The sequence below is a fragment of the Phyllobates terribilis genome, unplaced genomic scaffold (genome assembly GCF_046119375.1).
Source record: "Phyllobates terribilis strain yellow unplaced genomic scaffold, ASM4611937v1 Scaffold_49__1_contigs__length_9717188, whole genome shotgun sequence".
In the NCBI taxonomy this organism is placed as follows: Eukaryota; Metazoa; Chordata; class Amphibia; order Anura; family Dendrobatidae; genus Phyllobates; species Phyllobates terribilis.
In genome coordinates, this window is record NW_027362809.1 from 6495286 (window position 1) to 6522955 (window position 27670).

Below are 27670 nucleotides of genomic sequence, written 5' to 3' on the forward strand. Positions count from 1 at the left end.
GCTCTCACCCTCCCGCCCTGCGCCTCACAATCAGTGTCCCAAGCCAGTAGCCTCGGGTCTTGTCGGGCGACGTGCAATCCCCTGGACCCTATGTGGCCACCTTTTCGGCGATGTAATTGTGGTTGTTGGCTGCAGCACCTTGAAAATGCAGCAGCCTCCGGTTATCTAGCTGAGCCTGGTTGTTCTCTACTAGTTTAGGGGCCGGTCCCCTCTCTGCGGCCTGATCCCTCCACGTCCGTGTAGATTCGGGTGCACAGGTGGCATCCGCACTCTCCGTGCCCCTGGGATCCCCTCACTTCCTCTTGGAGCCCTCCTCACCGCTCCTCTCTTCTCTTCAGTCTCTCCTCCTGGGCCTCTCAGACTGGGCCCTGTTCCTTTCTCCACTCCTCTGACCTGAGCTCCTGCTCCCAACTCTCTCTCCTCTGAACTGGACTGACTGAACTCCTAGATGGTTCCCCTACTTCTTATACTCCTTCTGTCGGTGCTCCCTTGATCTACTTCCTCTTCCCATACCCACTACATGGTTCCACCCTCCAGCTAGGGACCAGGGACTGTGCTCTCCCTTAGGAGCAATCTCGCCCTTCCCTACTGAAGTGGAGTGTATTGGATGCGTGTGTGTGGGTCCCGGGTAGTACTCCCACCTTACCTGAGAGTGGGGTACCACACCTCTGGGTGAGATTCAGTACCTCTGTAGCAACTGAACCCGCAGGGGCACCACAGAAGCCATGTTGATTCTCAAGACCCTTTGAGAATCTAATAATCTGGAATTTTTATTGGTATCATTTTTGCCTACTGTAAGAGGGCCGCCGGACATGTCCATGAGGGAAGATATGTGTCGCTGAAGTTGGCAGCTTCAGTGATGTGAAATCGGGAAAGCATGCTCCAGCACACATAGTGCTGATAGTTTTAATAGGGCGTATCAGGGCCGTTTTTTTCGAGCAGTCATAAGAGATGGGGGGATTGGCTGCTCACATATCCCCGCCCCTGGGCGTGTGTATAAAATGGAGACCAAGTGTCTCATTCAGTGTCTGTGGCTGGAGGAGTGGAGACCTAAAGAGTGTTTGAGGGTAAAAAGACACTGATTGTGAGTGGGTGAACCCGCCATATTGGATGGACTGTTTCCTTTCTGTTTTGTTACACTGTGCTGGACAAGGTTTTCTTTTGTTTACTTCTGGAAGTGCGGTTTATGCAGCATAATAAACCTGCCTTGGACATTTTTAAAGAGACAGTGTCCCGTGTCTACCTCTAACGTGGCTAAGTGAGTACCGAACCCTACACTACGTAACATTGTTTGGCTTTTTATTCCAGATTTTGGAGGCAGAATGAACAAACAGTTGGACACCATGCTCTACTGGTTCATCCTATGAGGTTTTCTATTAGACTGTGAAATGTCATTCGGTCAATAACTTCCCATTTCTACAGACATTTTAAGTACAATTAACACAAGAATCCCATAGAAAAATAAATAAAGATTGCATACCACTTCTAAATCAATCTAAACACACACATCCCTGGGCTACATGTGACGCGCCTCCTGGGCCAGTGCTGTAGTGCGGCGCGCGTGCGCGCGGGGAATACCCGGAGCCGGATCCGATGGGGGTAGTAGTCTTCGTGTGGCGGTGACCCGGTCCGTGCCCAGGGTGGTCAAACTAAGTGGCAGTTATCGGTATGATGGTATTAGTGTCCGACTACACCACCCGTTGAATGCCGCTATGAAGCCGCCGCTGCAGGGCAGTCCGCTGAGGCCGGTGGTACGGATGTGCAGCGTGGATGGTATAACCCCCAACGGGAGGGGTATGGCCTCAGGGCAGAGGATGAGGTTGATGTTGGGAGTGATGGTGTGGATGTCCCAGCACTAATGGTGTGACAAGGAAGCACAGAGACGCGAGGGTACAGTTCAGGGTCTTTACTGATGGTACAAGGCAAATTCCCCCGGGAGTACTGGCTAGTAGTTGGGGCCTGGTTAGTCTGCGAGTAAGCCGGAGTTCCCCTGGCCAGGTGGAGTTGTAGGCCTTCCCGTTAGTCTGTACCCTTCCTGGCTACCCTGCTTTCGGCGGTTACAAGTAGCCCACGTCCCTGGGTATACCGTGTGGTGCTCACCCGTATGGCTGGTGACCTGGGGCCTCCTGTTAGCCTCCGCTCCGGGATGGCGGTGCTGGTCCCTTCGTTGTGACTGAGCCTCCGGGCTTTTATGGCCAGAGGACCTGGAATCCCCTGCCGGATGGATTCTGCTGCTGGGTATATCTTAGTCCCCACAGCCTCGGACTCCTGTGTCCGGTTTTAGTACCTTCTCCCAGTGCGAGCTCTGCACAGCTCCAGCCCCTGGCGCTTCTCCTTGGCTCCTACAGAGCTCCTGATGTCTATCTGTCCCTGTTTCTGCGTGTCCAGACCAGACTCCGTCTCTGTCTGGAACTCCTCTCTCTTAACCCTGCCTCAGCCCCAGTTTATGTAGGGGAAGTTCTTCCCCTCCCAGGACTGGGCAGGAGGTGTGGCATGCTTAGGATTCCTGCCCAGGAGACCTCCCACCTGCTCACAGACGTAATATTGCTATTACTGTGGAAACCAGACCCCTGGGGTGCCACATTCCCCCCTAGTGAAATTTAGTACTCCCGGACTAAACATATATTTTTTTCAAAAACATAACAGGGTATAAACAGGAACAATTAAATACATGAGATGGTCACGGCGTGTCCGTAACCGGGAAGCAATAAGGGTGTCCATTTCACCAAAGAACAGGGAGCCGTAACCAGGTAGGGGTCTGTCCTGCCCCGAGTCTTTAACAGTCTTTAGTCCATTCCTGGGTTACGCTCCAAACATATTTACAACAGAGTTCCGGTTACTCACTGTCCATAACCTGTCAGTCCATATAAAGAAATCTGTAACTGAAAAACATAATTAGCAACGGCTACAACAAAACAGGTAAACATAAAATAGTTAAAGCAATTAGCCAACTTAGATTCTCCAACGTACGGGCATCTGGCCTCTGGTAACCCTAGTGGACCTACGGAGCTCACTCACTGGTCCTGCACTACAGGGTGTAGGAGGTGTTATGGGCAAGCTGGGCAGCTTTCTGCGCACTCTTTGGCTCACTAGGGGCACGGCAGGCTCACTACTAGCAGAGGGTTGATCCTCCTGTACTGCTGGTGTGGACTCTTCTGCCTCTTGGGCCGGCTGCTCTTCCAGCTCTTCCGGTTCCTCTGTAGGCACTTGCGGGGCTGGCTGGAGAAAGGTGAGGACGGGTACCACGACAGCACCGTTTACTTGTGTCCAAGACCGGGGGAAGTCTCCGAGTACAGTCCTGATCATTTCTTCCCTTTCCTCTGCGGGTCGAGGGTTTTCTTGATCTTCTTCTTCAGGGTTTTGCAGCTGCTCGGGACACTTCTTCAGATGGTCTCTGGAGACAACGGCTGTGGTTTCTCCTCCATCCTTACTGATCACGCAAATCTTTGGGTTCTCATGGCTTGATGGCAGTACGGTGTACGGGTCCTTCTCCCACTGGTCGTCCAACTTGTGGAGCCGTCTTTTCCTCTTCAAGACCTGCTCTCCAGGTACCAGGGGAACAGCGGGAGCATACTGATTATAAGCCCTCTCTTGCCTTTCTCTAGCTTGAGACAGACTTCGCTCGACGCTCTCCTGTACTTTCCGATACTGCTGCTGCCGTTCTGTATCCCAGTCTGCCTCCGGCGAGGTGTCCTCGGGCGTCAGGACTCCCATATCCAGGTCGATAGGCAGCTTACCAGGTCTCGCTCTCATTAGGTAAGCCGGGGTACAGTTGGTAGAACCTACAGGGATGTGGTTGTATAGGTCCACCAGATCAGGCAGTTTCTCAGGCCACATACTGCGTTCTTCCAGGGGCAATGTTTTCAGGAGGTCTATCACCACCTGGTTCATCTTCTCGCAGAGTCCATTGGTTTGAGGGTGATAGGGCGTTGTTCTTATCTTCGTGCAGCCATACAGGTTGCAGAACTCCTGGAAGACTTCCGCTTCGAAGGCTGGCCCTTGGTCTGTCAGCACTTGGTCCGGGTACCCGTGTGGACGGCAGAAGTGCTGCTGGAAGGCTCTAGCTGCTGTTTGAGCCGTTAAGTCCTTGACCGGGACCACCACCAGGAACCGGGAGTAATGATCTACGATTGTGAGGGCGTAGACATACCCAGATCTGCTTGGAGCCAGTTTCACATGGTCCAGGGCTACCAGTTCCAGTGGCTGTCGGGTGATGATGGGCTGCAAGGGAGTCTTCTGGCTGGCACGGTCCTTCCTTCTTAGGTGGCACGGTCCACAGTCTCTGCACCACCTCTCGATGGCTCCTCTCATGCCTACCCAGTAGAACCGTTCACGCAACAAGAACTCCAGCTTCTTCCACCCGAAATGTCCTGCTCCGTTGTGGTACGCCTCCAGAATCATAGCCGCGTCTCGTCTGGGGACCACTACCTGCCAGGTCAACTCATGTGTTCGAGAGTTAACCATTCTCCGGCACAACTTCTCCCTGTAGAGGAACAGCCTACTTTTCTCCTTCCACAGTTGCTTAGTCTCCTCTGGGACGTCTGGGTCCAGACTGGCATCGGCTTGGGTCAGCATTTCCTTCACCAGACGGACTGCGGGATCACTGTCTTGCGTCTCCGCCCAGTTGTAGTGGGGCAAGGGATTGAACGTCGCGGAGCGCCTGTCCTTCACACGGTGGGAATACAGGGTAATCCCATGACGGTGGAACGTAGGGAGCTCAACTTCTTCCAGATCTTCTGGATCTTCCCCTACGTCCGGTAAGTTCGGCATTCTAGACAGGGCATCCGCGTTGGCATTGGAGCGTCCTGCCCGGTATTTGATGGTGAATTCAAAGTTGGACAGGCGAGCCATCCATCTCTGTTCCAGAGCACCGAGCCTTGCAGTGTCCAGGTGTGTCAACGGGTTGTTATCCGTGTACACAATGAATTTGGAGGAGGCAAGGTAATGCTTGAAACGTTCGGTCACTGCCCACACTACTGCCAGGAACTCCATCTTGAATGAGCTATAATTCTCAGGGTTCCTCTCGGTGGGTCGTAGCTTTCGGCTAGCGTAAGCGATTACCCGTTCTTTTCCTTGCTGGATCTGGGACAGCACGGCTCCTAGCCCGATGTTGCTTGCGTCCGTGTGGAGGATAAAGGGCTGGCTGTAGTCTGGATATGCCAGGATTTCATCCCCCGTGAGGGCCATCTTCAGCTGGCAAAAGGACTCCTCTTCCAGCTTTTCCCACCTGAAGGGCGGCTTCTGGTTTTTGGCTTTTCGAGATTGACCTATCAGGAGGTCCTGCATAGGGGCTGCCATTTTGGTGAAACTGGGAATGAATCTTCTGTAGTAGCCTACCAACCCGAGGAACTGCTGCACTTCCTTTATGCTGGAGGGTCTTGGCCAGTCCTTAATCACGGTGATCTTATCAGGGTCAGGAGCCACTCCTTCAGCACTCACCACGTGTCCCAGGTATTGCACCTTTGGTTTCAGGAGGTGACACTTGGAGGGTTTCACCTTTAGGCCGTAGTTTGCCAGAGCTTCGAACACTTCTGCCAGGTGTTTCAGGTGGTCCTCGTAGGTCTTGGAATAGACGATGACATCGTCCAGGTATAACAGGACCGTCTCGAAGTTCCGGTGTCCCAGACAGCATTCCATCAACCGTTGGAAGGTTCCTGGTGCGTTGCAGAGCCCGAACGGCATACAGTTAAATTCGCTGAGACCCATCGGGGTGGTGAATGCGGTCTTCTCCCGGTCTGCCTCTGCTACAGGAACCTGCCAGTACCCGCTAGTGAGATCCAAAGTAGAGAAGAAGTTAGCAGATTTTAATGCAGCTAAGGACTATTCTATCCTTGGTAACGGGTACGCATCTTTGTGTGTGATACGGTTGACCTTCCTGTAGTCTACACACATTCTCATAGTGTTGTCCTTCTTTTTCACTAAGACTAGTGGAGCTGCCCAGGGGCTACAGCTGTCCCTGATTACCCCGGCCTCCTTCATGTCTCTAAGCATCCCCTTGGCGTGTTGGTAGTGTGCAGGGGGTATGGGTCGGTATCTCTCCTTTATGGGAGGATGGTCTCCCGTGGGGATGTGGTGTTCTACCCCCTTTACTCGCCCGAAGTCTAACGGGTGTTTACTAAACACTCTCTCGTACTCTTGAACCACCCGATAGACTCCTTGTTTCTGGTGTGAGGGAGTGGAGTCAGTACCCAGATGTAGTTGCTGACACCAGTCCTCCATTGGTTTCTTAGAGCCGTTACCTTCCTCTGGTTGAGATGGAGGCAAGGGTTCCACGGCCTGTACAGAATTCTGGTTTATGGTGAACAATTTAGCTAGCGTGGCATACCGGGGCAGGTGTACTTCTCTCTCACCGATATTTATGATGCGAACGGGCACCCTCCCATGGCGTACATCGACCACCCCCCGTGCTGTCAAAATGGTGGGCCTACTGTCTGAGTAGACAGGTTCTACCATTGCTTGGTAGTCTCTACCTCTTAGACCAATAGCTGCCCGGCACCAAATCATCATCTCACTTTTTGGGGGCATGGCAATAGGGAACGGGTCACACATTCTCACGCTACCTATCTCACCACCAGATAGTTCCACCTGTTGCCGCTTCATCAGTGCCCGGATCTCTTTTTGGAGCACACGCTGCTGGCCGGAACTGGCGTTCTTGGCAACCTGCTGTAAAATGAGAATCACCTCTGCAAGACAATTTTCAATTACATTGGTTCCCAGGGTGATTCTAGGGTGACTCTCATGACGGTCGATGTCCGCTATAATCAGTCCTTGTGCCGCTAGTTCGACTTTACCGATTTTAATGGTCACCTCCTTGAATCCCACCTGCGGCACGGGCTGACCATTGCTGGCGATGATACTCAGGTCGTCGTCTGGGTAGCGGGTTATGTCCGAATCATTCCAGTACTGCTTGAAGAGCACGTACGGGATGGTGGTGACCTGTGACCCAGTGTCTAGTAGGGCACTCATAGGAATGCCATCCAGTACCACAGGCAAGATTGGACGTCCCCCTACGTATTTATCACGCCAGTTTGATGGGCCTGATGGTCTTACGCCTGGGGGTTGGCCCTCTACCCCAGGTTGTGCCCGTTTAAATGACAGTACCTTGCCACATGTCCGGGTTGATTGCAGCGGCGGCAAATAGGTCGTCCGTCCTCGTTGTATCGATCGCTGGCTCTTCCTCTGGCCGGTGGGGTCCTCCTTGGTCGGCGCCACGGGATGTCCTCCGGTCCGGATGCCAGCTCGATCTTCCCTGCAGTAGAAACCTGTAAAGACTGCACAGTTCGGGTTAGCGCGGCAACGCTTTTAGTTAGCTCTTGGACCTGATGGTGCAGGTCTGTAGCTGGGTCATTGTTTAAAGCCTGCGCATCAGCTCCCACAGGCCCTGCAGACAAGGGCGCCGTCTCCTGGTGATAAGTGATAGCAGGGCGCCTGTGGGTCACAGCGCCACCTGGTGCCGGTTCTCGGAGCACCCGGATGGCTCTGTCCTTGAACTGTGCAAAGTCCAGGTCAGGGTCCTGTAAGGCCATTGCCCGCAACTGGGTTCGGTGGGCATTGCACAGTAGACCCTCAATGAATTGTTCAGTCAACAGCTTATCTTCATTTCCCACGCTGTCAGGGTCTGCCTGCTTAATGGCTCTCAGGGCCTCTTGTAGGTTTAGAGCATAGTCTCTTATACTCTCATGTGCCCGTTGTTTGCACCCATAAAATCTTAGTTTTATTTCGGCTGAGGTGCGGGTGTCAAATGTGTCTTTCAGCCGGGTTAGTATGTCTCTGACAGTCCTCTTCCTCCCAGGTGGCCAGGACTTTACCTCCCTTTGGGCTGCCCCGATTAATTGGGCCACCAGGATGCTCACTTTTTGCGACTCCGTGAGGGGATACACCTGGAAGAGGCTATCCAGCCTTTCTCTGAAGTCATTTAGGGTATGTGACTCCCCTGAGTACTGGGGTAGCCAGGCTGCCCCCGGGATATAGGGCATGGTGAAAGGCATGACCGCAGCAGCGGTGGCGCTGGCGGCGGTTGCGGCGGTGAAGCTCTCCTCCGTGTCTGACATCCTCCTCCCCCCTAGTGGACCGTGGCCTACCTTGCGATGATCCTCTTCCGTAGGCCGCGGCTCCGCAGTGGATCGTCAGGGTTGAGGACCTTCCGTCGCGCTCCTGTGACGTCAGCGTCTGCTGGGCTCCTTCCAGGACCTTACGCAACGTCCGGATGTGAGGCGGGGCTTCAGTTCTCGCGGGCTTTCGGAGTCCACGCCCCTCTTCTTCCCGTGCGGCGTCCCGAAGATGGCGTCCGAAGACGGGAAGCAGCTGCGGATGGCGGGAAGAAGGCAGAAGACGGCGGGAAACGGTCCAAGATGGCGTCTGATGGCGGGAATCGGCTCCGGATGGCGGGAAACGACTCCGGACGGCGGGAAACTTCACCACAGGTAAGTATAAAAGTCTCTTTTTCAGGCACGCAGTACCCGGTGGTTGCAGGCACGTAATCCTGCCGACTACGCCAAAGTTGACGCGCCCCCTGGGCCAGTGCTGTAGTGCGGCGCGCGTGCGCGCGGGGAATACCCGGAGCCGGATCCGATGGGGGTAGTAGTCTTCGTGTGGTGGTGACCCGGTCCGTGCCCAGGGTGGTCAAACTAAGTGGCAGTTATTGGTATGATGGTATTAGTGTCCGACTACGCCACCCGTTGAGTGCGGCTATGAAGCCGCCGCTGCAGGGCAGTCCGCTGAGGCCGGTGGTACGGATGTGCAGCGTGGATGGTATAACCCCCAACGGGAGGGGTATGGCCTCAGGGCAGAGGATGAGGTTGATGTTGGGAGTGATGGTGTGGATGTCCCAGCACTAATGGTGCGACAAGGAAGCACGGAGACGCGAGGGTACAGTTCTTTACTGATGGTACAAGGCAAATTCCCCCGGGAGTACTGGCTAGTAGTTGGGGCCTGGTTAGTCTGCGAGTAAGCCGGAGTTCCCCTGGCCAGGTGGAGTTGTAGGCCTTCCCGTTAGTCTGTACCCTTCCTGGCTACCCTGCTTTCGGCGGTTACAAGTAGCCCACGTCCCTGGGTATACCGTGTGGTGCTCACCCGTATGGCTGGTGACCTGGGGCCTCCTGTTAGCCTCCGCTCCGGGATGGCGGTGCTGGTCCCTTCGTTGTGACTGAGCCTCCGGGCTTTTATGGCCAGAGGACCTGGAATCCCCTGCCGGATGGATTCTGCTGCTGGGTATATCTTAGTCCCCACAGCCTCGGACTCCTGTGTCCGGTTTTAGTACCTTCTCCCAGGGCGAGCTCTGCACAGCTCCAGCCCCTGGCGCTTCTCCTTGGCTCCTACAGAGCTCCTGATGTCTATCTGTCCCTGTTTCTGCGTGTCCAGACCAGACTCCGTCTCTGTCTGGAACTCCTCTCTCTTAACCCTGCCTCAGCCCCAGTTTATGTAGGGGAAGTTCTTCCCCTCCCAGGACTGGGCAGGAGGTGTGGCATGCTTAGGATTCCTGCCCAGGAGACCTCCCACCTGCTCACAGACGTAATATTGCTATTACTGTGGAAACAAGACCCCTGGGGTGCCACACATGCTAATCCAGGAAAATGAAGAGATATATGCTCAAGTTTAAAAATCTATTTTATTAGACACAAATCTAAAAAATAGAGGAATATTTAAAATATTTTAAATATTCCTCTAGTTTTTAGATTTGTGTCTTATAAAATTGATTTTTAAACTTGAGCATATATCTTTTCATTTTCCTGGATTAGCATGTAGCCCAGGGATGTGAATGTTTAGACATTTTAAGTAGAAATGTTCAAAAATATAAATTTCAAGGATATTTTATTCAAAATTAATAATTGTTTTTTTCTTGGCAGATGACTGTACCAGGAGATCAGATGGACAGGAGATTTTTAAATCTGACGATCTTGAGATCCCACAGGATACAATTGAAGTGAATGCCATTACTCCAGATATACCATCATCCCTTCACAGCAAACATCAATCATCTGATCCTATGAAACAGATCCTGTCTTCTGATTCATTACCGACTACTAAGGAAAATCAAAATAAAATAAGCATTAAAGAACAAACTGCTCCTAAAGCAAAGAAATCATTTTCACGTTCAGAAAATGGAAATAGTTTTACCCTCGAAAAGTCTATTCTAAAACATCAAAAAATACACACAGCGGACAATAGATTGTTTTGTTCCAAATGTGGAAAATGTTTTAACCAGAAATCAGTTTTTGTTAATCACCACAGAACCCACACAGGGAAGAAGCCTTTTTCATGTTCAGAATGTGGGAAATGTTTTAACCAGAAATCAGCTTTGGTTAAGCACCACAGAACCCACACAGGGAAGAAGCCTTTTTCATGTTCAGAATGTGGGAAATGTTTTAACCAGAAATCAGCTTTGGTTAAGCACCACAGAACCCACACAGGGAAGAAGCCTTTTTCATGTTCAGAATGTGGGAAATGTTTTAACCAGAAAGCATATCTAAATAACCACCAGAGAACCCACACAGGGGAGAAGCCCTTTTCCTGTTCAGAATGTGGGAAATGTTTTAACCAGAAATCAACTTTGGTTAAGCACCACAGAACCCACACAGGGGAGAAGCCTTTTTCATGTTCAGAATGTGGGAAATGTTTTAACCAGAAAGCGTGTCTAAATAACCACCAGAGAACCCACACAGGGGAGAAGCCCTTTTCCTGTTCAGAATGTGGGAAATGTTTTAACCAGAAATCAGCTTTGGTTAAGCACCATAGAACCCACACAGGGAAGAAGCCTTTTTCATGTTCAGAATGTGGGAAATGTTTTAACCAGAAAGCGTATCTAAATAACCACCAGAGAACCCACACAGGGGAGAAGCCCTTTTCCTGTTCAGAATGTGGGAAATGTTTTAGCCAGAAATCAACTTTGGTTAAGCACCACAGAACCCACATAGGGGAGAAGCCTTTTTCATGTTCAGAATGCGGGAAATGTTTTAACCGGAAAGCGAATCTTGATAGCCACCAGAGAACCCACACAGGGGAGAAGCCCTTTTCCTGTTCAGAATGTGGGAAATGTTTTAATCGTAAAATGATTCTTGATAGTCACAAGAGAACTCACACAGGGGAGAAGCCTTTTTCTTGTTCAGAATGTGGGAAATGTTTTAATCGTAAAATGAATCTTGATAGTCACAAGAGAATTCACACAGGGGAGAAGCCTTTTTCTTGTTCAGAATGTGGGAAATGTTTTAATCGTAAAATGATTCTTGAAAGTCACAAGAGAACCCACACAGGGGAGAAACCCTTTTCCTGTTCAGAATGTGGGAAATGTTTTAACCAGAAATCAGGCTTGATTAAGCACCAGAGAACCCACACAGGGGAGAAGCCCTTTTCCTGTTCAGAATGTGGGAAATGTTTTAATCGTAAAATGATTCTTGATAGCCACAAGAGAACTCACACAGGAGAGAAGCCTTTTCCTGTTCAGAATGTGGGAAATGTTTTAACCAAAAATCAGCTTTGATTAAGCACCAGAGAACCCACACAGGGGAGAAGCCTTTTTCATGTTCAGAATGTGGGAAATGTTTTAACCAAAAACCAGCTTTGATTAAGCACCAGAGAACCCACACAGGGGAGAAGCTTTTTTCCTATTCTATTTTTTTTTTAATCCAATAAATTTTTATTGAGATTTTTTCATTTTTTTTTTTTTACAAAACAAGAAACCAGTACACACAATAATAAAATAACATACCATAGGGATGACATACATGCATCTCTCCTATATATCCTTTCAGCTTGCCCATTACCGTCTGATAACTTGCAGTTACTAATATCTTACAATTAACATTCCACATTTTTTAAATCTTTTATATAACCATAATATTGTAATAAACATTATAATCCTATACACATATAGGTGTGCTATATTACCCATACCACATGTTAAGGAATTCCAATACACATTACAATGAAACATTAAACCTCGCCAATACCCCCCTTCCCCTATAAGTCATTGTCTCTCCAACAATAACCCCCTTGGTGGCATTCCAGGTGTATCCAACCATAAGCCCCATATTTTCTCAAATTTATTCATTGAGTTTTGTTTTTTATATACCCCTTTTTCTAATCTGATAATATTATTTTTCTTATTTTTGAGTTCACTCATTTCTGGAGGTGAGGGGTTAATCTATTTGGATGCAATATGTTTCCTAGCTTGAAATAAAATATGTGAAATCCCTATAGAAATTGGATCAAATTCCATATCATCTTCTAATATACCTGATAGGCATTTTTGGGTCTGGTTGAATATCTATTTTTATATACCCTCTTTATATTAGACAAAACTCCTTTCCAGTATTTACCGTATTTTTCGGACTATAAGACGCACCTTTTTCCTCCAAAAGTTTGGAGGAAAATGGGGGGTGCGTCTTATAGTCCGAATGTTGCTGGGGGGGGGTATATATAGTGTGTATGTGTGTGTGTGTGTGTCTGTATATATATATATATATATATATATATATATATATATATATATATATAATACTGTGGTGGAGGAGCGGGGCACAGGAGGCAGCAGCCGCCTGCTGCAGCCTGCACTGTCCCCGCTGCTGAAGAAAATGAAAATTCACTGCTCCCCACGCCCATAGGCTCTCCTTAATAGCGGCACACAGTATATCAACAACTCCGTGTCTATTCCCCTTTTTTCTCCCTTTCCAAAGTTTTTTTTCTATTTTAAGGGTCCAGATCTTATTATATGACACCACAAGTGGGTTATAAACTTTTCCCCTGTTTTTCCTTTTTGCATTTTTTTCTCTTTTGATTTAATGATTCTCAGGCTCCCTATGGAGTATTTCCGGGTACACCATATTTACTTACACCTTTGCTTTTGATGAGGCTTGATCATCACGCTGCATTGTACTATATCATTGAATATTGTATTACATTGTGATTATAGTAGAGATTATCCTCCACATGCTCTAATGAAATGATTTATTGTCCGTCTTTCCTGTATGATGTTTTTGAATTCTACCCTTTCCCTTATTTTTTATCCACATAATGTTTCTGTACATATCTTTTGTTTTTTTGTATGCATTAGAGTCTGATGAAGGTCGTGGCTGAACGACCGAAATGTCACATGTTGTGGATTGCATTTTTCATGAATCTCTAAAGGAACTTTAATTATTTGATTAAGAATTATATTTCATACTACTGAATGAGTGCCGGATTCTATATTCACAGTGTATCAGCAGCCCGGCTCCTGCTGCTGAGCGATCGCGTGTGCCCGCTATTAAAGGGCATGAATATTCACCCCCTCTGCACGCCCATGATGGAAGGAGGTTTGCACTCAAAATCTCACGATACATGGTCCCATTCATTCTTTCATATACACGGATCAGTCGTCCTTGTCCCTTGGCAGAGAAACAGCTCCAAAGCATGATGTTGCCACCCCCATGCTTCACAGTAGGTATGGTGTTATTTGGATGCAACTCAGCATTCTTTCTCCTCCAAATACGACGAGTTGTGTTTCTACCAAACAGTTCTACTTTGGTTGCATCTGACCATATGACATTCTCCCAATACTCTTCTGAATCATCCAAATGCTCTCTAGCAAACGTTAGAGGGGCCCGGACATGTAATGGCTTAAGCAGGGGGACACGTCTGGCACTGCAGGATCTGAGTCCCTGGCAGCGTAGTGTGTTACTGATGGTAGCCTGTGTAACATTGGTCCCCGCTCTCTCATTCACTAGGTCCCCGCGTGTGGTTCTGGGATTTTTGCTCACCGTTCTTGAGATCATTTTGACCCCATGGGGTGAGATCTTGTGTGGAGCCCCAGATCAAGGGAGATTATCAGTGGTCTTGTATGTCTTCCATTTTCTAATTATTGCTCCCACAGTTGATTTCTTCACACCAAGCTGCTTGCCTATTACAGATTCAGTCTTCCCAGCCTGGTGTGGGGCTACAATTTTGTTTCTGGTGACCTTCAACAGCTCTTTGGTCTTCACCATAGTGGAGTTTGGAGTGTGGCTGTTTGAGGTTGCAGACTGGTGTCTTTTATACTGATAACAAGTTCAAACAGGTGCCAGTACTACAGGTAATGAGTGGAGGACAGAGGAGCCCCTTAAAGAAGAAGTTACAGGTCTGTGAGAGCCAGAAATCTTGCTTGTTTGTAATTGACCAAATACTTATTTTACTCCAAAATTTGAAAAAAATTTCTTTCCAAATCAGACAATGTGATTTTCAGGATTTGTTTTCTTATTTTGTCTCTCATAGTTGAGGTCTACCTATGATGTCAATTACAAGCCTCTCTCATCTTTTTAAGTGGGAGAACTTGCACAATTGGTGGCTGTCTAAATACTTTTTTTCCCCACTGTACATTAGTGCATTAGGAATCGCCAAAACACCAGATTCCTTGTCACTTTGAAGATATTCACATTTTATCCTAGCCTATCCATATAAGAGAACGAAACTTGCTATGAATTTTCTGAAAATGGGAATTATGGATCCAAATAGGGGCATTATGCAGAATGTATAAGAGTTGGGGCACCAATATCATTTTTAATAAGTTCCCTCTTCCTACAGCTGATAATGGTAATCTGCACCACGCATCGATTTTCTTTTTATACTTTTCCAGAAGAAGATATAGATTCAGTGCAATGTAATCCGGAGTTCTTTTTGTGATATTTATACCAAGGTATTAGAATTTCTCAACCCTTTGTATTCGTGCATGTTCTAATATGCTCTAATTAGGGATATCATCAAATGGTAGAATAACCGATTTATCCCAAATAATGGACAGTCCTGACCATTCACCAAACTCTCCAATAATGTTCAGAATAGGATCAATAGACTTCTGGATATCACCTACTGTACATATATAACAGTTTGTGTATTATACAATCACTGTATTTTATGTAGTGTGGGCACCCGCTTCTGCAGTGCCACCATGTAACCAATTGCTTGTGAAATAAAGGTTTTTGACCAAACTCATGTTTGGTGTTTCTGCTTTGGGTTTCTGATTATTCCCAAATGTTCTGCCATTCATATCCTAGTATAGATATGTCACCATCTTATTGGTACTAGACAATTGTCTGATACTTTTGATACTTTCCTTTGGTTTAATATATATTATTTGCTCCATTTAATTTTTGTTTTTGTTGTGTTAACCCCTTTACCCCCAAACGTGGTTTGCACGTTAATGACCAGGCCAATTTTTGCAATTTTACAATTCTGACCACTGTCACTTTATGATGTAATAACTTTGGAACGCTTCAACGGATCCCACTGATTCTGAGATTGTTTTTTCGTGACATATAGTACTTCATGATAGTGTTAAAATTTCTTCGATGTTACTTGTGTTACTTTGTGAAAAAATCTGAAATTTGGCGAAATTTTAATTTTCATTCGGTTAAATCAGAGCGATATGTCACTCAAAATAGTTAATAAATAACATTTCTCACATATCTACTTTACATAGTTCCTAAATAACAATTCCCACATGTCTACTTTACATCAGCACAATTTTTAAACCAAATTTTTTTTTTGTTAAGAAGTTATAAGGGTTAAACGTTGACCAGCGATTTTTCATTTTTCCAACATAATTTAAAAAAATTTTTTAGGGACCACATCACATTTGAAGTGACTTTAAGGAGCCTTTATGACAGAAAATACCCAGAAGTGACACCTTTCAGGTGCTTCACAGGAAGTTTTGGAATGTGGAAGAAAACAATAAACATTTAACTTTTTTTCACAAAAATGTTACTTTAGAAATTATTTTTTTTTATTTTTGCAAGAGTAACAGGAAAAAATGGACCACAAAATTTGTTGTGCAATTTCTCCTGAGCACACCGATACCCCATATGTGGGGGAAAACCACTGTTTGGGCACATGGCAGGGTTCGGAAGGGAAGGAGCGCCATTTGACTTTTTGAATGTAAAATTTGCTTGAATAATTAGCGGACGGCATGTCACATTCTGGGAGCCCCTGATGTGCCTAAACAGTGAAAAAACCCCATAAGTGACATCATTTTGGAAAAAGAACCCCTCAGGAAACTTATCTAGATGTGTGGTGAACATCTTGAACCTCCAGGTGCTTCACAGAAGTTTATAACATTGAGCCATAAAAATAACATTTTCACATTTTTCGCACAAAAATGTTTTTTATCCCCCAATTTTACATTTTCATAAAGGTAACAGGAGAAATTGCACAATACCATTTGTTGTGTAATTTCTCCTGAGTAAGCTGATGCCCCATATGTGGGGCAAAACCATGGATTGAGCGCATGGCTGGGTTCGGATGGGAAGAAGCACCATTTGACTTTCTGAATGTAAAATTTGCTTGAATAATTAGCTGATGCAATGTCGTGTTTGGGGAGCCCCTGATATGCCTAAACAGTGGAAACCGCCCCATTTTGGAAACTAGACTCCTCAATGAACTTATCTAGATGTGTGGTGAGCACCCTGAACCCCTAGGTGCTTCACAGAAGTTTATAACATAGAGCCGTGAAAATAAACAAAACTTTTTCCACAAAAATGATCTTTTAGCTCCAAATTTTTTATTTTCACAAGGGTAAGAGGAGAAAATGGACCTCAAAAACTGTTGTGCAATTTCTTCTGAGTACGCTGATACCCCAAATGTGGGGAAAAACCACTGTTTGGACGCATGGAAGGTTCAGAAAGGAAGGAGCACTGTGTGACTTTATGAACGCAAAATTGGCTGGAATCGAGAGCGGACGCCATGTCGCATTTGGAGAGCTCCTGATGTGCCTAAACAGCGGAAACCCCGAACAAGTGACCCCATTTTGGAAACTAGACCCCTCAGGGATTTTATCAAGGGGTATAGTGAACATTTTGAACCCAGACATGCGACACAGAATTTTGATAACATTAGGTCATCATATTGAATAAGTTGTCATTAGTCTTGAGCACAAGTACTTGCTACTAGAGTTTGCATCGGGTACCTGGGTATGCACCAAGTATTGTGGGTGCGCAAGTGACATGATCGAATCCTCGCCCCGCATGTTTCACGGTTGTTAAACACCCAAATAAAACATGCGGGGATTGCTCATGTATGGCAGGCACCCACGATACTCGGAGCATACCCAAGCACCCGATGCAAACTCAAGTAGCGAGCACTTGCGCTCAACACTAGTCGCTATATCGTCATCATATTTTTCTTTACTTTTGAAAAAATCCCAGCCCTAACACAACCCTAACCTTAAAACAACCCTAATCCTAACTGTAACTCTAATCCTAACCCTAACCCTACCCCGAAGTATCCATTCACTATAAAGAGGCAGCAGAGTTACTCTGGACTCTATCTGGCCTCTGTTTAGCGGTGTCCTTTTTTTCAGAGGTTCACAAAACTGTGGCTAACGGCACTTTTATGCACATCTAATTAAAAGACAGACACCGTGGGATCACAGGCCAGACTGCGTCCACGGTGCCTCCATCTCACTCATTACAGGGAGTCTTCCGCCGGGGGTTCCGTCTCACATATTTCAGAGATTTACACAGAAACCCCAGTGTAAGAACTCAGTGCGGAAAGCAGGATAAATGTGAGCCGAGCCTTACTTCGATCTTTGGGAGGCAGAATGAACAAATCAGCAGCAGGTGAAGAATTGATTTTATTTATTTTTTATGCCGTTCTTCATGATTAGACTACTTTATTCTTTGGGTCGGTGCGATTACAGTGATACCAGACTTATATCGGGTTTTTATGTTTGGCTGCTGTCACACACTAAAATACACTTATTTTTGCAAAGACTAGTTTTTGCATCGCCATATTTTGATGGCTATAATTTTTCCATATTTCGACCGACAAAGTCATGTGAAGGTTTGTTTTTTGCACGACAAGTTGACGTTTTCATTGGTACCATTTTCGGGCACACGACATTGTTTGATTGCTTTCTATTCCAATTTTTGGGAGGCAGAATAAACAAAAACCAACAGCTCAGGAATTGTTTTTTTTTGCACTGTTCCGCATGTAGGGTAACACCACTGAATTTAAATTTTTGGTGATACTGAACTTTTTTTGATATATTAATTATTTCTGTTGTTACAGAGTGTCCAAGTAAAAAATTGTTTGATTAAATCCAAAATGGATCATAACCCCTTAACAACATCTGATGTACTAATACGCGTCTGTGCCCTGGGACTTAAGAGCCAGACCCGTATTAGTACGTCATGGCGATCGCGCACGCACACAGGCTGTGCGGGCGCGATCGCCGCCGGGTGTCAGCTGATTGTCACAGCTGACACCCGATACTATGTGCAGGGAGCGATCCTGCACCGCTCCCAGCACATTAACCCCCTCAATGCTGCGATCGAAGTCAATCGAAGTCGATCGCAGCATTGCGGGGGCAAGGGGAGGTGATCGCAGATACTCACCTCCTCTTCCGGCTTCCAGCGCTGTCTGCAAAGGCTTCCCGGGTGTTGCCATGACGACCCGATGTCATCATGACAACATCCGGGTCACCAGACAGCAGGAAGATTGTTTGGACATGCGCAGTGCATCTCCAAACAATCATCTCCCTGTCCAACGCTGATAGCCTGCATGGCACAGGGATGGTGCTGCATTCCTGTGCCATGCAGGCGATCAGAGAAAAAAAAGTGAAAGTCCCAGAGTGGGACAGAGTAAAAAAGTGTAAAAAGTGTCAGAAAGTGAAAAAAAAAAATAAAAAAAAAATTGCAAAAATATAAAAAAAAAATAAAAAAAATAATCCACCAAAAATAAAAATATAATGTACCCATCAATAAATATTATTATTAAAAAAAAACAAAAAAAACAATAAAAGTACACATATTTGGTATCGCCGCGTCCGGAACAACCTGACCTATAAAACTGTCCCACTAGTTAACCCCTTCAGTGAACACGGTAAAAAAAAAAAAAAAAAAACGAAGCAAAAAACAATGCTTTATCACCATACCGCCAAACAAAAAATGGAATAACACGCGATCAAAAAGACAAATATAAATAAAAATGGTACCGCTGAAAACGTCATCTCGTCCCGCAAAAAACAAACCAACATACAGCTCCATCAGCCGAAAAATAAAAAAGTTATAGCTCTCAGAATAAAGCTATGCTAAAAAATATTTTTTTCTATAAAATTGCTTTTATTATGTAAAAGTGCAAAGCATAGAAAAACGATATAAATGTGGTACCGCTGTAAACGTACTGACCCGAAGAATAAAGCTGCCTTATCAATTTTACCACACGCGGAACAGAATAAAAAAAAAAAAAATTCCTGAATTGTTGGTTTTTGTTTATTCTGCCTCCCAAAAATCGGAATAGAAAGCGATCAAAAAATGTCACATGCCTGAAAATGGCACCAATAACAACGTCAACTCATCCCGCAAAAAACGAGCCGTCAAGTGACTGTCTGCCAAAATCTGGAAAAATTATAGCTCTCAAGATATGGCGATGCAAAAACTAGATTTTACAAAAAATGCGTCTTTTAGTGTGTGACAGCTGTCAGTCATAAAAACCCCATATGATTCTGGTATTGCTGTAATCACACCGACCCGAAGAATAAAGTCGTCTAATCACTTATACCGCACGAGGAACGGCGTCAAAAATAAACTCTTGGGTTAGGATTGGGCTAGGGTTAGGGCTGGGTTTGGGGTTAGGGTTGTGCTAGGGTTAGGGTTGTGCTAGGGTTAGGGTTGTGCTAGGGTTAGGGTTGTGCTACGGTTAGGGTTGTGCTACGGTTTGGGTTGTGCTACGGTTAGGGCTGGGGTTGGGGTTGTGATGGGGTTGGGATTTTTTTCAAAAGTAAGAAAAAAAGATGACGATATGGCAACCAGTGTTGAGCGCAAGTGCTCGCTACTTGAGTTTGCATCGGTGCTCTGGTATGCATTGAGTATCGTGGGTATTTGAGTGACATGCTCGAGTCTCTGCCCCATATGCTTCGCGGCCAAAAAAACTTTACGGGGATTGCCTGCCATGCACGAGTGATCCCCGCATGTTTTTTTGGGGGTGTCTAATAACCGTGAAACATGCGGAGCAGGGACTCGAGCATGTCACTCGAGCACACGCTGTACATGGTGCATACCTGAATACCCGATGCAAACTCAAGTAGCGAGCACTTGCGCTCAAGACTAATGACAACTTATTCAATATGATGACCTAATGTAAACAAATTCTGTGTCGTACCTCTGGGTTCAAAATGTTCACTATACACCTTAATAAAATCCTTGAGGGGTATAGTTTCCAAAATGGGGTCACTTGTGGGGGAGCTCCACTGTTTAGGCACATCACGGGCTCTCCAAACGCGACATGGTGTCCGCTAACAAATTGAATGGAAAATCGGCTCAAATTGTTAGCGGACGCCATGTTGCGTTTGGAGAGCTACTGCGTGCCCAAACATTGGAGCTCCCCCACAAGTGACCCCATTTTGGAAACTAGACCCCCAAAGGCACCTATCTAGATGCACAGTGAGCACTTGGAACCCCCAGGTGCTTCACAAATTGATTCATAAAAATGAAAAAGTGGGTTTTTTTTTCACTTTTTCATTTTTACGAATCAATTTGTGAAGCACCTGGGGGTTCCAAGTGCTCACTATGCATCTAGATAGGTGCCTTGGGGGGTCTAGTTTCCAAAATGGGGTCACTTGTGGGGGGAGCTCCAATGTTTGGGCACACAGGGGCTCTCCAAACACAACATGGCGTCCGCTAATTATTCAAGCAAATTTTACAATCAAAAAGTCAAATGGCGCTCCTTCCCTTCCGAGCCCTGCCGTGCGCCCAAACAGTGTTTTTTCCCCACATATTGGGTATCTGTGTGCCCAGGGGAAATTGCACAACAAATTTTGGGGTCCATTTTTTCTTGTTACCCCTGTGAAAATAAAAACAATTGGGTCTAAAGTAACATTTTTGTGAAAAAAGTTAAATGTTCATTTTTTTCTTCCACATTCAAAAAATTCCTGTGAAGCACCTGAAGGGTTAATAAACTTCTTGAATGTGGTTTTGAGCACCTTGAGGGGTGCAGTTTTTAGAATGGTGTCACTTTTGGGTATTTTCTGTCATAAAGACCTCTCAAAGTGACTTCAAATGTGATGTGGTCCCTAAAAAAATGGTTTTGTAAATTTTGTTGGAAAAATGAGAAATCGCTGGTCAACTTTTAACCCTTATAGCTTCCTAACAAAAAAAAATTTTGGTTCCAAAATTGTGCTGATGTAAAGTAGACATGTGGGAAATGTTATTTATTAACTCTTTTGTGTGACATATCTCTCTGATTTAAGGGCATAAAAATAAAAATTTTGAAAATTGCAAAATTTTCAAAATTTTCGCCAAATTTCCATTTTTTTCACAAATAAACGCAAGTGATATCAAAGAAATTTTACCACAATCATGAAGTACAATATGTCACGAAAAAACAGTCTCAGAATCAGGGGGATCCGTTGAAGCATTCCAGAGTAATTACCTCATAAAGTGACAGTGGTCAGAATTGTAAAAATTGGCCTGGTCATTAACATGCAAACCACCCTCGGGGCTTAAGGGGCTAAAGCCAGAGAACTGGTCTGGCAATCTAAGGCTATAGAAATTTTTTAAGAAGGTAGTACATGTGGTTTTAGTGACACCTCCACTTCAAATAAAGAAACCATACGTCAATACAAAAATCTATTATTCAAGAAAACCAAACTTTGGTGGACCAAAACTTCACTTGAGATCTAGATCAAAAAATAATTCCTAGGAGTCTGAGAATCCAGCTTTTTCCCACTTTTGAACTTGAAGATGAAACCCTTGTTAGTAAATGGATCACAGTAGCAACTACATGTTCCATTTTGTTCATTAAGATCAAAGTGGACAAAAATACCTCTCTATTGGTGGAAATGGATAATGAGATTGAAAAAATAGAAAAAGTCATGCATAAAGATATGTCAACTAAGAATCTTGAAAAATGCCAAAAAGATACTCAGAAGGACTTGGAAAAATGGGAACATAATATAAGTCAAGGCAAATTGAAAAAATTCGCCAGAGATCAGGCGGATTATGAATCCAATAAAGTATACAGATGGCAATTCAAGAAATTGAATAGAAAAACATCCTTGACGCGAAGTATATCCTCAAATTCGCTGTCCTCAGCAGCAGAAAGCACATCATCCAATAGGGACTAGGATGGACCGGATGGTGCCAGTTATAATGGTCAGAAAACGAGATTTTTTGATAAGAAAAAGAAATTTGGAGCACCTACCTAGGAGGAGGTAGAAACCAAAGGAATGATAAACTTAAGGTGATTAATCTCTTGACCTATATTCTCACAGAGGCACAAATAAATGTGTTAGAAAAATGATTAACCTTTTCTCCGTCTCAACCCTTAGACCCATTTCTAGCAATCAAAGATGTTCATTTCTTCGCCAGAAAACTTATATTGAAAAAACTTCATCATAAAACCAATAATGAAGAAATTTTTACCACTAAAGAAGAAATTGAGGCTTTATGTATCTTGGAATCACTAGCAGAAGAAACCACGACTATTGCACCAGAGGTAAGTACTTTCCCCATACAACTTTTCAATAAATCCAAAAAATTTTCGGCTCTAAATTTATGTCCAGCAGTAGACATTTTCACCAAACTTGTATCAGCAGAAATTAGGCAACTTAACACTAAAAATACTTTCTCAAATTTGAGCAATGCAGACAGAACAGCATTAAAAGAAATGCAAGATTGGAGAGATGTTGTATTTAAGGGGGCAGATAAAGGTGGTAACTTAGTTATCTGGCCTAATACTGTGCATGAAAAACAGGCATATAAATTGTTGAATGATACCAACTGTTACAGGAAATTACCAGCTGAACCTATGTCGGCCTTTCAGATGGAATTGATCAACATTCTAGAGAGATCTTACCAAGAAGGAATGATCCCTAAAAAAATGGCCGATGTGATCAAAGAACTAAATCCCAGATTGCCAACTCTATATCTAACTCCGAAAATTCATAAGGATCCAATGGATCCCCCTGGAAAACCCATTGTAGCGGGCAGTGGAGGCCTTTGTGATCTAATTGGGCAAACCATTGATTATTTTTAAAACCTCTGGTAACCACTTTACCGTCTTATATTAAAGACACCACAGCGGCTTTACGGAGATTAGACAACATGCATCTGACTGAGAACATGATTATGGTAACAGCAGATATTGAATCTCTGTATACCTCCATTAGGCATACCGACGGGCTAACTGCAGTTACTTAGTTTCTGAGAGGGAGTAACATTGAATCTGACATGGCGGAACTAATCTTGATTCTCATTGATTTCGTTTTAACCCATAAATGTTTCATTTTTAATAATAAAGTGCATTTAAAACTGCAAGGAATAGCTACGGGGGCCACATGTGCCCCTTCATATGTGAACTTATTTTTAGGGGCATGGGAGCGAGAGATTTTTTTGGACGACTTGATACCGTGAATCGAAAATATACATCACTGGATGCGTTTTATTGACGATGTGTGGTTTATTTGGGAAGGGTCATTGTCCGCCCTGATTGAAGTAATGTCCAGACTCAACAAAAACAAATTTAAATTTAAAACTTTACTTTTAAAACAGGTCGAGATGTGGAGTTTCTGGACATCAAAATCCACACTGAATCAGATGGAAATTTGTCAACGGAAGATTACAGAAAGAGTACTGCTACAAATTCATTACTTCGTGCCAGTTCATCTCATCCTAGTTCTACCATTAGGGGAATCCCAGTAGGCCAGTTTTTACGGATTAAAAGAATTTGTTCTGAAGAGAAAGCCTTTAAGGAAAAATCAAGATATCTACGATGTAGATTCCAGGCGAGAGGTTAAAGTCGGAGAAAAATTAACCAAGGCTATTTAAGAGCTAAGAAAATCTCTAGAAACTAACTTTTGTACCAAAATCAGAAAGTTAAGGATAGTGACATGGACAAAAAACAGGTACGATTGATTGCTAACTATAGTAAGAAATGGTTTGAATTTGTAGTAATTATTATAGGGAAAATATATATTCTTGTACTGTGTTAGCCAGTAGATAGAAAAATATTTAGATTTGAGAGTCCTCAGTGGTTGATACCTTTTAATGGCTAACTGAAAAGATGATAACAAATTGCAAGCTTTCGAGACTACTCAGGTCTCTTCATCAGGCATAGTATACCACAAAATCTGAAGAGTCACATATCTTTACGCAATATTTTGTATAAATATGTGACTCTTCAGATTTTGTGGTATACTATGCCTGATGAAGAGACCTGAGTAGTCTCGAAAGCTTGCAATTTGTTACCATCTTTTCAGTTAGCCATTAAAAGGCATCAACCACTGAGGACTCTCAAATCTAAATATTTTAGTGATTATTAAAAAACATTGGCGAGTACTACAAGTTGATCCCGTTCTGAAGAATTAATTACCTGCAAACCCTGCAATAACAGCACGACGTTCCAAGAACTTGAGAGACCTACTAGTACACAGCCATTATGAGAGGGATCAGAGGAAAAAGAGTGCAACCGGCATGGATTTATATAGCGTGACCAAGTAATAGTTAAAAAAAAAAAGAATAAGAATGGTAAAAAATAAATATTATACTCACCTTCCGATGGCCCCCGGTGTTTTTTCCGGTGCGTCCGGTGTTTTTTACTGCTCGCGGTAGTCTAAAAGGACCTGCGGTGACGGCATTTAGTCATGTGACAGGTCACGCGAGCGCTGACGTCGGCAGTCAAATGACGTCACCGCAGGTCCTTTTAGACCACCGCGAGCCGTACAAAAGACCAGACGCACTGGAGAAAACACCGGGGGGCATCGGAAGGTGAGTATATGTTTCTTTTTTATTTTAAATTCTTTTTTTACTGGTACTAAGGTACCTGGGTCTGGAGGAGAGTCTCCTCTTCTCCAGACCCAGGTACCATCCGCACATTGAATCGCTTAATATCCGCATGTGCACATGTAGTCATGCGGATATTAAGCGATTCAATGCAAGTCAATGGCGGCAATTACGTTGCGTGTCCGCAAAATTTATGGACATGCTGCGTATTTTTCCGCAATGATAATCAACAGCAGAAATTTCTGCAGCATGTGCACAGCACATGCGGATTATCATTGGGGACTATGGGGCACATATTACCAAGCATTTTTTAAGCGTTTTTGCAACGGAAATTCAGCGGCAAAAAAGCTTGAAAAACGCATAGTGGGCACACAGCCTTAGGGTAAATAAAATGCCAAATTTGGTATTGATTTATTATTTCTAATGCAGGCTACATAAATTTGATTGAAAGACTCTGACTGTGTGTACAAACAAAGAGGAGCACAAGTATGATAATATAGTACATTTTTATATTTTTTCAGTTTTTTTTGTGTTTTATAACAATTCTTAATGATGACATTTACTCACTATATGGCATCAAAATACACAAGACCGGTAATCTAACAATAGACTGCAATGCATACAAAACAGAGGTTTAGACAATGATTCAAAATCAGCGGGATAAGAAAAAACTCCTATTAGAACAACATGTGTGGAAGCCGCACGCTAACAATCGCTGGGTATCTAAGGTGGAGACAAGTTGGCGTGTTAGCCATATGCTGGGAAGGAGAACAGATCATTCGGGGAGAGACAGACTTGTCACAGCGTGGATTTACGGGCCGTCTTTTCAGTAAACTTGTATACGGCCCCCATAAAGAACTGAGTTTTTCCGTATATAAAGATCCGAGGCCGCAGTGTTTCAAGGCAGATGGAGAGACTAATGGAGGCTCTAATCCTGGTGATCAAGAGATGGAGAACAGCAAATGATGATAAGAAGTGTGAGAGGAAGAGCAGGGTGGAGATGGAGATGTAATGGAAAAGCATGATGTCCCTTCTCAGATTTACACCATGCGGTACCCCGGTGTTTCGCTGACAGACCACCATGCCTCCCTGGTTCTCAGTATCTTCTCCGTATCACTACCTCTAAGGGGTTCATGTGTTTTCTCAATTACATAAATGATTAATGTGCCGAGATGACTTTGATGTTCCTGTATAAAATGTTTGGAGATTTGTGATATGTTTCTATTTGTACCTTTGTTCTCGATATCATTAATACGCTCTCTGATTCCAGCCTGTAACCGGCGTTTTGTGCTGCCGGCATATTGTAGATTGCAGGCCGTGCGTCCATCATGTATATTACACTGCTCGTGTTGCAATTAAGAACATTTTGATCTGATCGGTGTTTTTGTTACTTGAGGCAGTAAAATTCTGACGTTTGTGGGAGTATTTGCATGTTTTGCCGGATGTTGTTCCACACTTGATAAAACCCTTAAAGTGTAGAAAACTAGAGGAAGCGGCTTGTGTAGTTGTCAAAACTAGAGGAGAGGCTCGATCCAAAGATGGTGCTTTTCTGGATACTACTACACCCACCTTTGATTATTTTAGCTATATCTGGGACCTCTTTCAAAATGGATAAATTATTATAATAGATTCTTTTAATTGTGAAAACTGACTGCTGTATTGCAGGACAAGTGTAGCGGAGACGTCCTTTTGATTTTGTCCTCAACTATTTTTTCGGCTCTATTTAGCCTCTAATTCCTATAACCTCTCTCGGATAGTCTATTTCTGATGTTTCTTACTTCTCTAATAGTCGCTTTCCATGCTACAATTACGTTTTGTCCGGATTATCTCCCCTACAGGTATACCTCTAGTTGTGTGTCTTCTATGATGACTCTTTGTGTGCAGGATTGTATTACCTGCTGTACTTTTCTGAAAGTTGAGGTGATCACAGTTTTATAGGGAATGCCAACCAGATTTAAATCTAAAAAATCTATGTGTGTTCGTTCTTGATGGAAAGTAAATCTTAAGTTAAATGGGTTGCAATTGAAATTATCAAATTTTGTATGGCAGATACATCGGAATTCCATATGATAATCATATCATCAATGTATCTGCCGCACCACCATATAAAGTCTCTATATGGATTGTCCACGCTGTATACATACGACTCCTCCCACCAGCTCATAACTAAGTTGGCTAAAGAGGGGGAGTATTTTGCCCCCATTGAAACTCCATTGATTTGCATGTAATGTTTCATTAAATGAAAAATAATTGTTTTGTATGAGCAAATGTACAACATCCAAAACAAATAATTGTAAATCTGGTGAAAAATTACTGTATTTTTTCATGTGAAAAGTGAAAATTTAGAGCATAAGGAGCTATTTTGTGGGGGATCGATGTATACAGTGAGAAGCTAACCAAGAGAGAAAGTCCGCACCTGTGCAACTGGTGAACAAATACCCTGGACCGCAATCCAAATGAGAGACAAAGAGAGTCCACAGCTTCCAACAAGACCAGGTGCTTACCAATAGTAGAGTAAATATCCAAAGCAATGAAAAAAGAAAAAAAGGTAGCACTCACCGGTCTTCTTGTTAAAAAGCCATAAATTTATTATTCCATTAAAAATGGTACAGGGGGAGAATGGAATAATACATTTATGGCCTTTTAACAAGAAGACCGGTGAGTGCTACGTTTTTTTCTTTTTTCATTGCTTTAGCTATCCAAGAAAAATTTGGACCGCTCCTTCACTGTGTCTTTTGCCGCCTCATCTTCCCTTCCCCTTATTGTCGGGGTCCCTCAAGGATCAGTCCTAGGCCCCATTCTTTTCCCCTTATACACTGCTCCTATTGGACAATCAACAGATTCGGTTTTCAGTAGCATTTCTATTCTGATGACACCCAATTATACACCTCTTCTCCAGACATCACCCCCACTCTAATACAAAATACCAGTGAATGTCTTTCCGCTGT

At 44.3% G+C, this 27670-nt stretch overlaps 1 protein-coding gene across 1 annotated transcript in view; it reads left to right on the forward strand.

The window, feature by feature from the left end:
- LOC141191680 (uncharacterized) overlaps positions 1-22977 on the forward strand; it is a 49711-nt gene extending 26734 nt beyond the window's left edge. Inside the window, exons 6-8 of the mRNA XM_073661623.1 lie at positions 21746-21905; positions 22271-22437; positions 22765-22977. Coding sequence (XP_073517724.1) covers positions 21746-21905; positions 22271-22437; positions 22765-22977 — 540 coding nt within the window. The remainder of the gene's footprint in view (positions 1-21745; positions 21906-22270; positions 22438-22764) is intronic.
- Positions 22978-27670: the final 4693 nt, after the last annotated feature.